This window comes from Phoxinus phoxinus (assembly GCF_949152265.1).
Source record: "Phoxinus phoxinus genome assembly, chromosome: 20".
NCBI classification, from domain to species: Eukaryota; Metazoa; Chordata; class Actinopteri; order Cypriniformes; family Leuciscidae; genus Phoxinus; species Phoxinus phoxinus.
In genome coordinates this window covers 15,749,100-15,759,824 of record NC_136895.1, presented here as the reverse complement: position 1 = coordinate 15,759,824, position 10,725 = coordinate 15,749,100, and the positions used below count along the sequence as shown (strand labels likewise).

The following is a 10,725-nucleotide window of genomic DNA, read 5'->3' as shown; positions in this document are numbered from 1 at the left end:
TGTTTTTTTTTTTTTTTTTTAACTTTCACACAGAAAAACTCCATCCATCAAAATATTTGACATTATTTATTTCACATTAGACAAAGCAACATGGGATTATAAACTATACAAAACTCCATTTGTGTCTATATGAAAGGTGAACCAATGCCAGAACAGACCATTTCCAGGAAGGGATTTCTCAAATAAATAATAGAGTCCAACAACAATATACATATAGAACACTCTTGTATTATTATTATCTTTAAATTTGGATTCATCTCAAAACTATGCTTCTGTTATTTCTGTAACTGAAAAGCGCATGCGTAAAACAAGTGAAAATGTATACCATCGTAATACTCATATTTGAATTTTTCAAACTCTAAATGTTGTTCCTCAAAACTTAATGGAATCCAGTCCGGCGTATATGAGGGTGAAAATCCTTCTTGCTGTGTGTCTTCTCAGATGTTGAAACTTTGAAGGTCTAAATGCTCATTTTAAATGGTTTTTAGCGTATTGCAGGCCTTGTTTGGTGTAGTCACTAACTGTGGACGGAGCAACCGATAGAGCGTGGATGGACTTCTGGACCCCTGAGTGGAAAAAACAGAGCAATTACAAGACTACAATATACTTATATATGTGCTAAAAACTGATTTTATATATATACACACACACACGTAAAAACATGTTCCACCAAATAAACGATTGTTTACCTGAGTTCCATGCGTTCAGTGGGGAGAACTCAATTTTGGGCGTGGCTGGAAGCTGAAATATTGCATTAAATATGTTATAACAAAGTGGCTTGAAACAGCAATATTGTGAAATATATATTCTATTTAAATGCATTTTAAAATGTAGTCTTTTCATGTGAAAAAGCAGAATTTTCAGCATCATTACTCCAGTCTTCAGTGTCACATGATCCTTCAGAAATCATTCTTGTATACTTTAAAGTGCCACTATTATGCTATTTTTAAGGTTTCTATTTTGTCTCCTAAAACAGGTTTGCATTAGGGCTGTAACGATTAATCGCGATTAATCGCGATTAATCAAAATTCAAAATAAAAGTTTGTGTTTACATAATATATGTGTGTGTATTGTGTATAATTATTTTGTATATATAAATACATACACATGCATGTATATATTTGAGAAATATTTGCATTTATATACTGCATATATATTTTTATATGATTTATATTATATATAAATAGAACTATTTTATATATAAATAACACATTTTTATTAAATATATACATGCATGTGTGTGTATTTATATATACAAAATAATTATACACAATACACACACATTTATTATGTAAACACAAACTTTTATTTTGAATTTTGATTAATCGTTACAGCCCTAGTTTGCATGCATCAAAGTAGGGCTGTCGCGATAACCGCAATAGTACCGCGCTACTGACAAGCCATCCGCAGAGGACTGCAAATACCCGCAATATTCGAGCGTTTTATTTTTTCATTAGGGTATTTATGAAATACCCTTCTTGTTTTGAACTTCGTGCATGTGTATTGAATGTTAAATAAGTTAATAAGGATATTAACTTATTTAACATCATGGTGATTTGTACAAAGGCTTTCTGGATTTGCACTTAAAGGGATGGTTCACTTTGAAATTAAATTTTGGTATGTTTTAGCTTACCTCAAGGGCATCCAATATGTAGGTGTCTTTTTTTTCCGCAGTAGTTTCAATTTTGATATTTTTAGGTCAAACCGTTCTTGTCTGACAGTCAAATCATCCAGGTCTATGGTCATTGTCTCAAAGAGCATGCACAGAGTTAAAATTAAACACGTCACACACCAGGATGCGCTCGCGCCCTCAGATCATTTGGACGTGGCTGTGTTACAAGAGGTAAAAACTATATAAATACCGTTCGTTTTCTCACACAAACCGCTCGTTTCGTGTCTTAGGCCATCAATGTGTACTTACGATGGGGAATTGTTTAATTTGGACGATGGGGAATTGTTTTTATTTTAACTCTGTGCATGCTCTTTGAGACAGTAACCATTGACCTTCATGATATGACTGTCAGGCAAGAACGGTTTGACCTAAAAATATCACAATTGAAACTACTGCGGGAAAAAAAAGACACCTACATATTGGATGCCCTTGAGGTAAGCTAAAACATACCAAAATTTAATTTCAAAGTGAACCATCCCTTTAAGCCTAAACAGTGAAAGAGAGAGATCGACTGAGCGCGTGCGATTACCTGCGTCTGTCTTTGAGGTCAAGTCATATATTCGTAAAAAGGTTGCCGTGTCCAAGGAAAGCAAAATATTTGTCGTATTATCATCCTTTAAACGTGTAAGGGTATTTACCATGCGTCGTGTGAGCGCTGGTTAATGGATTGAATCAATGCCATTGTACTTTATTAAAGGGATGGTTTGGAGAAATTTCAACCTAGGGTCCTTTGCACCATGACCTCGAGCCAAACATCCCCCCCCCCAGAAGCTTTTTTCCCCTTGGTCGAACATTATTAATTAATTACCCCGCTAATAATGCCCGGAATGGTACCAAACTTCTATAGTAGTGCAAATAGGTTCTGTACTCATACAGCGAGCCATTGGAAAGTTTGTAAGTACATCAGGGGTTTATTTAAATAACACTTGCCTGATGGCTTATGCTACCGCTAACCCGGACGTCGAGGTCACTTCCGTGATTTGGGAAAAGCCCGTTTTCATCAATGATTGATTTACAACATCAAAGGTCAAAAAACACTTTAATTTTCACAAAATAGATTCAATCTCTCTAAATCCCTCTTTTCTGTGAGCTACTCCGCTCTGATTGGCCAGACACCCAAGCCTGTCGTGATTGGTCTATCTCCATCAACACAAACTGATGTATACATTTCAAATGTATTGTTGTGCATATGCGGGAACTGTATCATTAATAGTGCATATGTTCGCCCAGCACTAACGTGAATGACTGATATAACAAATGTTTGTAATACAAATCTTGCTTCATCCTTTATCTTCTTTACTCAAAGTAGTAACAACAGACAATCTGCATTGATAGACACAGATTTATGTAATAGCGGCCCACAGCTGATTTGCAGAAGTATTTCAGACAGTTATAACGTCAGTTAGCCAGAAACTTACACAAAATAAAACACAAAACTATGTATTTTTACCACCCGGTAGAAAATATATACGTCCATAATTAATCATACTTGTGATTCTGAGGAGCAAGTTGGTCCAGAAGCAATCATCAAAAGGTAGGTTATACTACCGTTTTATCGCTATGGTGTTTAATAAAAAAAAGTATAAATTAGCCTTAAGACTGTAATTACTGACGACATGTTTCGGCACTTCAGAATCAATTTGTTTGTAGTGCACTTTAATCTTTAAAACTTTGCAGACCTTTTACATTCACAAACAACTGTTTTACACGTGAAAGAGAATATTTGAAAAAGCATAATAGGGGCACTTTAATTTAATGCTCAAGAAACGTTTCTTATTATTATCAATGTTAGGAACAGTTACGTTGCTTAATATTTTAGTGGAAACCATGATACTTTTTTTCCAGGATGCTTTGATTACTAGGAAGTTCAAAGAAACCGCATTAATTTGAAATATAAATCTTTTGTAACTTTATTAAAGTATTTACTGTCACTTTTGATCAATTTAATGTGTTCTTGTTTTTTTTTTTAACACCAACTTAGCAATACTACATTTTTAAATAGAAGCTTATTCTTTCCCTGCCGTCACATCTTTGTAAATAAATGCCTGGTGATGTTTAGTTGGTGTCATCTGACGTTTATATAATATATATATATATATATATATATATACACCTTTACACTACACTGAATGTCACAGACTGCACTTTCAGTTTCAGTTACACGTTCAGCTTCAGTACTCTACGTACCTCAAAGCCAAAGTACTTCATCCACTCCTCCACAGCTGGTGGGATGGCTGCTTTAGCTCGGCCCAAGGCAACAGATCCCTCCTTGCTACCTCCAAGAAGTCCCGAATCATATGCCACATATAGGGCTCCTCCTGCAATTGTCACTTTTGTGGCAAACCTAATATATATATATATATATATATATATATATAACAATTCAGTCATTCGAAGTCAAAAAGCCACATTGAGCGTATGTTTGTTAGCACGCTAGCTATCCTTAACTTACTATGCAAATGAACACAGCTACTCAAATGCATGCTAATTTAATTTACAAGTATTATAAATATATAGACAACTATCGACAATAATAATGCACAAATATGCCAATCAACATAACTCTTAAGCCCAAACAGACACTTGAAAGCTAACTGCTAATTAGCTCCATATACCACAACGCAATGACACTTACTTGACTACAGGCAAAATCTTGGCAGCCATGGTCTTAAAAGCAACAGTGCTAAAAAGTGCAAAACTGTGAAACAAAACTCAACTTCACTAAATAGTTTGCTCTATCTTGACAGTGAATTCCACTGACAAGGGCATTTGCACCAGTGGAATGAACTGGAGTGGAGGCAGCAATAAAGTTGGTTTTGAATGCCTTAAGACGTTCGCAATCCGCAGATTCGACAAAATAAACGTCGGATGCATATAAATTAATGCATAAAAAAATAAAAGCACATGGTTGTTAGTGTTAATAATAGACGACTTGGTTTTATTTACTTGTTGAACGTCATGATCACTCCGTACACTTGCTGTCAGCCGCTGTTTCAGTAATATTCATCATTAAGAAAGAAAGAAAATTAATGCGATATTGTGGTTTTATATTAAAACATATGTTAATGGAATCTCTTTCCAAGCCCTAACAACGTCAAAGTCAAATCTAATAAGTAAGTAACTCAATAGCTTAGCCATGCAGAGGTTATTGAAAATTAATCTTAATCATGACTTCTAGCCAGTCTTTGCCAGCCATGACTTCTAGCCAGTCTTTTTTATTTGATAAACACACCAAAAAAAACGTTTTTAAATAACAATGACAACAAAACTTTAAATAATTGTTAATACACCAGTAATACGCTAGGCTTACTAGTGTGTTTGTTGTTCTCAAGATTATTTAAACGCCACTTAAATCGGATTGTACTTTGGTTTGGCTCCGCCTGTCTGACACGATCTGGTTCTGCAGGTTCTTTGGTTATGTCGACTGACTTTTGACAGTTGATCGGTTCAAAGTCACATTTATGTTAGCTGTGCTGTCGTATCTTCTAAAACAGTTCACAAATGAATATTTATGCCAAGTTACTGTTACTGTGCAGCATAGGCGTCGCTTTCATTGCGGTTCGATGGAGTGCTACGTCATTTAATGAGGGTGAGTTGAACGGACGCATTTTTTTAATTATTTTTATCTGTGCTGTAATAAAATGTAATATTGCGTAGGCTATAGCCTGTAATACCGGATTAAAGCCATGTGCAAGACCCGTGATAAGTCAGTCCAGGATTTAGGAGGAAGAAATGTTTTCGTCTTCCTTTTTTGTAGCAATATTTGTGCGACTAATAGCTAAAGTTATAGGCTATGTCATGTAATTAGAGTAAATAGCTAGGCCTATTTGCACTTTTGCAGACTAATATTTTATATAGCCTACCTTGCTGTTTTCAGATTGTCTGTTCTCTCTCTTGTATGTGGTCAAATAATAGTAATTCTGAAATAATAATAACAATAATAAGAACAAAAATCCTTTAAATGTTTTTAATATGTTCCTCAAAACTCAAGTCAGCACTCAGAAATGTGATATTTGTCCAATAATATACTGTAGAAAAGTTTGGAGTATGACATCAGTAAAAAAATAATCATAATATAATATATATATATATTAACTGTCAGGACTCAGGAAAGTATTGAAAAATGAAAAGTGAAATGCCATACATCATTATTTTTTTGTCACTGAGATATTACAATCAGCTCTGTGTTGCGCAAGGCAAGATTACAGAAATGATCTGTGCAGTTGCATATGCAATGCATAATGTTATTTTATTACTTTATGTGTTAGTAAGTGGGCGACTCAGGGCGAGTGTGTTAAAGAAAGAATGATAAAACTGCATGAACTGAAACCAAAATGAACTCTAGATAGAACTCTAATAGTTGATCATTGCACTTCATCTAATTGAAAATTGATTTTCTCCATTTGGCAACTCATGTGATAGATTTCTACAAATGTCAAAATTTGATTGCCATCAACATGACTATTCAGACAAAAGTGCCACACACATCACCACATATTTGCTCATATATGTATAAATGTTGAATGCGGTTACCAAACATCCCTCCAAGAATCAGTTCAGGCCTACAGTGACATTTATACAATTAAGCGTCTCTGCCCCGCAGGTTAGCAGCTGTACAAAGGACCTCGTTTTGCCCTCAAAATAATTACTGTAACCGCAGACTGTTTGTCATAACACAGAGAGACTATTGGAGAAGTGTAATATAACTTTCCCAATGGGCATGCATAACTAATGGGAAACATCCATACATAAAATCTTTTATCAAACTGATATTGCGATAACCTAAAAAGCATAAAAGCTGGTTTTATCATTTGACCTTTACAACCACATTAAGTACACCATTATGAGGCATCTTTATGTAATGATATATAGTCAACATTAAACTGTGATTTGTGTCTAGAGTCTTTGAAAGGTGCCCGGGTGTTGGTGACCGGTGCCAGCACTGGCATCGGCGAGCAGTTGGCGTACCAATACGCCCGTTTAGGAGCCCAACTCGTCATCACGGCGAGGAGAGGAAATGTCCTAGAAGAGGTCAATGAGCTTTTTTTCTTTCGTTCATTTACATTTGATTCAAGGAGGTATGATTGTTTCAAAATGATTCCTCTGACTGCAGGTTGTGCGCAAGTGCAAGGAAATGGGGGCTCAAAAGGCCTTTTTCATCCCCGCGGACATGGCGAGCCCCCCCGACGCCGAGCGCGTGGTACAGTACGCCATCGAACAGCTCGGGGGGCTGGATTTCCTGGTCCTGAACCACATTGGGCCCAGTCCATACAGTATGTGGAATGGAGACGTGGAGCACACGCGATGGCTGCTACAGGTGTAGAATCACACAGGTTTTCATAAAAGGATAGTTCATCCCAAAAATTAGATTTCTATTATTATTTACGCGCCCTCATTTTGTTTCAAGTATGATTTTCTTTCCTCAGTGGAACACAAAAGAAGTTAGTTCGCATAATGACTGCTCTTTTTCATACAGTGAAAGCGAATGGGGTCCAAAAATGACTTCCTGTAAAATGACCATTAATAGTAATGTAATAACTAATTAATAAGAAAAAATCACTTTTGCTCTCAAATCTCATTCAGACTGTATACTCAAATGAGACACATCAGGTCTTAATATTGGGTGAACTATACCTGTTTTGATCTATTATGGTCAAACTAACCGAAATATCTGACTTTTATTCATCATACACTCTCTTGCAGGTGAATTTTCTCAGTTACCTACAGATGGCTCAGAAAGCTTTGCCGACTCTTGAAAAGAGTAAAGGATCGATAGTTGTCGTTTCCTCCCTTCTAGGTGATTAAAATATGAAACTTTTCTCACAGCTCTTGCTGCTTCAACCAATGAACAAATGCTGAAATAACATCTAACTGCTTTTCACAGGAAAAATGTGCAGCCCCTTCACTTTGCCGTATGCCGCAACTAAGTTTGCACTCAACGGCTTCTTTGGAGGCCTCCAGCATGAGCTAGCAATGCAAAAAAGTAATGTGTCCATAACCATCTGCATACTTGGACTGATCGACACAGATAGTGCTATGGAGAAAATCAAGTGAGAACAACATCAAAATATTTGGTTTTTAATGCTGATAAATTACAATTCAAAGTTTAAGAGCTTTTACCTAGTGGTACTTTAAGCTACTAAAGAACAAATGGCCAGACATAAAGTCATATATAGCAGTTGTTCACTTACTTGTGTAACTCATAGTTTTGTAACAAACCATATGACACATGACAGCTCATGTTCCAGATAAAAGGCTCATTCTTCATGTCTCTTATGTGTTTAATGCAGAGGTTACATCAACATGACCGCCTACCCTGCGCATGTGTCCGCCCGGCACATTGTCGAAGCTGGAGCATCTCGACAGCCTGAGGCATTTTACCCTTGGTACACCTTCTACGCCTGTCTCTTCAGGGATTGGTTCCCCTACTTTAGAGATCTGGCCATTCAAAACTCCTACACGTATAATCCATAAGTTAATACGGAACTAATTACTGAAAGCTGACAGTTCCTTTGAAATCCATGTGTGGAGAAGTGCATTAGTGGTTAGTGCCCTGGGGACAGTTGCATAAACATTGCCATTAAGTTAAGACTGTCTTAACAACTAGTATGACCAACTAGCAGTTAGTTTAGGGTTATTAGCCTTACGTTTCATTATCAAAATAGACTAATCAATTTTTTTTATGTAACTGACTTAAAACAAAACTTTTGAGAACCTGTTGTGAAATATTTTATGTTTTAACCGAATTTAGACTATTGATTAAACTAAAGTGTTTTATACTACATTGTCAAGGAATTATTGCTGCTGTGAGGATTGTCAGGATGTCTGTTCAAAACTGTGTGCCCTTTTTTGGAAGATGCTCAAATTGTTTGTAACCTCTGTCTCTGAAACAGTCCCGGGGTTTTCTCCATGACTGTAAAGCACTCTGAACTTACCTCATGTTCTTATCAGTGACTACCTGACATATTGCCGACGAGAAAATCTACTATCATACTTGACAATAAAGACGTAGCCTACACTAATGCTTGCCGCTTTTTTTTTCTTTTTTCTTCTTCTTTTTTTTCTGATTCAATTCAACATTTAAAGTTTACAACATTTGATAACGAGTAGCCTATGATGTCAAAGACAAAGAAGTGGGCGCGCGCTGTCTGTGTTGTATTTGGCCGCGCCCTGTCTGTGTTGTTTTTGTTGTTTTAAATCAGAAAAAGCCGCGAATACGAAACAAAGATACTTTGTGTTAACTTTAATAGCTATTACACTGATTCGAAACAATAACCATATCATTAAGTTACATTAAACCTCTGTCCTCGAAATTTGAGTGTTCTTTTTTTTTACCTCAACTTCTTAACGCTATTTACTTTGAATGTTATAGCACAATATGTCCGGCAGAGGGCAGCAGTCTCTTGATAGTAGCGAGCGACATAAAACAATCGTAAGTGCACGTGTTCCTCATTCAAGGTTTGACCAGTAGGTGGGTTTATTGTATGACCGCCAAGAATCAAGATTAAGACTTTTCTCTTTTGAGTGAGTCCTTCATTAGAAAGATGCTCCACATTAATTCCCTGCTATTACCAATTGGGTCATAATTCACAGAAGAGCTAGATGAGCTGAAATTATGCCAGGCTGTATCAATTCTCATGTAGGCCTACTTGACTGGGTTTAAGAGGGAAAATCAAAGCCAGAACCGCCTCCTACTTAACGTGCACTGCCTTAAGCATTACGCATACGCTATCTCTTTTTTACTCACACTTTCCCCTTCTTTCTCAGACACACACCCACACCGCATACACACTCATGATGGGGCCTCCAGGGGGAAGGCGCAGGCCCGGCTGCCTGGGATAGCAGCCAGTAACACCTGCAACAGATTAGAGCTCCTAATGCTGAGCAATAAATCCCCCACCCGACCAGCATCACCATGAACATGAACTGCAAAACTCTATCTATCTATCTATCTATCTATCTATCTATCTATCTATCTATCTATCTATCTATCTATCTATCTATCTATCTAGCTATCTAGCTATCTATCTAGCTATCTATAAGTAGCATGCTTCATAAAATAACTGTTTAGATCTTTTAAATAATCAGTTGGTTCTATTCACAAAACTGGTTTGAATGATTTGTTCACAAAAACTAGTCCATTCTCGAGTCTGTCTAATTAGGTACGGATCTCAGTATGTTCTATTATATTTCCAAATTATCCAAACATCTTTAAAAAAAAATTAAGAAACAACAAAAACACTTAAAAATAACACTTAAAATCCAACTTTTTTACTTTCTAAAAAGACCCCCAGTGTCCCCAAATTGCATCTGAATCTAGAAACAGTACCGCTGTTGTTCTGGACCCAGATGTCCTGTTCGGTGTGGACAGTGCTAGTCAAGCGGAGGGTAGACGCCGGAGGGGGTGTTTGTAGTTAGATGGAAAGGGTGTGTTAGCCCACCCTAGCCTCCTAACCCCTTTCTCGCCATGCTTTTCAAAAAGCACACAATGGTTGACACCTGTGTCCTTTCAGAGCGCCCACTGTTATTGTTTACACTCGGCAGAGGGGAGGAAGAGGCCACAGGAGCCGTGAAACGGGCCAAAGCTGCAGACCCTTTACCTCCCTCCTTTTAATTAGGACGCTTCACCCAGACCCAAGCACACATGAGGTGTGTGTGAATGTGTCTGTTCATTTCTGCACCAGTAGACATGCAATTTAAAGGAATAATTCACTAAAATAATGTCCAATTAATTAAGGAATTGTTCTTATGACTCAAGGCTTTTCAGTGGCTAATTGGGCTTAAGCCCCGAATGTTTTGTCAAAAGCCCCGAATCTTTTAGGTTTTTTAAAATAACTTCAACTTTGTTCCATTCCTTCTCAGTCTTTCTGACTGGAGCGGCAAAAAATTAAACAAAAGCTCTATTACCGTGCGTGGTGGCGGACGGTAATGCATCGCGCATCACTCAGCTTGTTTGCCAACTGCCAATAAAAACGAACGAAGAATATAAATCTTCTTCTTCGTCGTTGTCATCAGGGGCTGGGGCATAGATATTATATAGAGACTAGATGCCC

At 37.0% G+C, this 10,725-nt stretch overlaps 2 protein-coding genes across 2 annotated transcripts; one reads left to right on the top strand and one right to left on the bottom strand.

The window, feature by feature from the left end:
• Positions 1 to 51: 51 nt before the first annotated feature.
• Positions 52 to 4,705, bottom strand: micos13 (mitochondrial contact site and cristae organizing system subunit 13). Its single transcript, XM_079593771.1, has 4 exons — positions 4,308 to 4,705; positions 3,860 to 4,016; positions 690 to 741; positions 52 to 566 (listed from the first exon to the last, which is right to left on the bottom strand). Exons 1-4 carry the CDS (start codon positions 4,334 to 4,336, stop codon positions 469 to 471), a joined length of 336 nt encoding a protein of 111 aa, XP_079449897.1. The 5' UTR covers positions 4,337 to 4,705; the 3' UTR covers positions 52 to 468.
• Positions 4,573 to 8,982, top strand: hsd11b1la (hydroxysteroid (11-beta) dehydrogenase 1-like a). The gene is made up of 6 exons (XM_079593770.1): positions 4,573 to 5,261; positions 6,573 to 6,703; positions 6,786 to 6,989; positions 7,376 to 7,469; positions 7,557 to 7,722; positions 7,963 to 8,982. The coding sequence occupies exons 1-6, from the start codon at positions 5,174 to 5,176 to the stop codon at positions 8,144 to 8,146; spliced, it is 867 nt and encodes a 288-aa protein (XP_079449896.1). The 5' UTR covers positions 4,573 to 5,173; the 3' UTR covers positions 8,147 to 8,982.
• The last annotated feature ends 1,743 nt before the right edge of the window (positions 8,983 to 10,725 follow it).

Coding starts and splice junctions, on each gene's coding strand:
- micos13 (XM_079593771.1), bottom strand. CDS start 4,336: ATGGCTGCCAAGATTTTGCCTGTAGTCAA. Junction 742..3,859: donor TGAAGTACTTTGGCTTTGAG/GTACGTAGAGTA, acceptor GCAATATTTCAG/CTTCCAGCCACGCCCAAAAT. Junction 567..689: donor ACTGAACGCATGGAACTCAG/GTAAACAATCGT, acceptor TTTTCCACTCAG/GGGTCCAGAAGTCCATCCAC.
- hsd11b1la (XM_079593770.1), top strand. CDS start 5,174: ATGAATATTTATGCCAAGTTACTGTTACTGTGCAGCATAGGCGTCGCT. Junction 6,704..6,785: donor GAGGAAATGTCCTAGAAGAG/GTCAATGAGCTT, acceptor CTCTGACTGCAG/GTTGTGCGCAAGTGCAAGGA. Junction 7,723..7,962: donor AGTGCTATGGAGAAAATCAA/GTGAGAACAACA, acceptor TGTTTAATGCAG/AGGTTACATCAACATGACCG.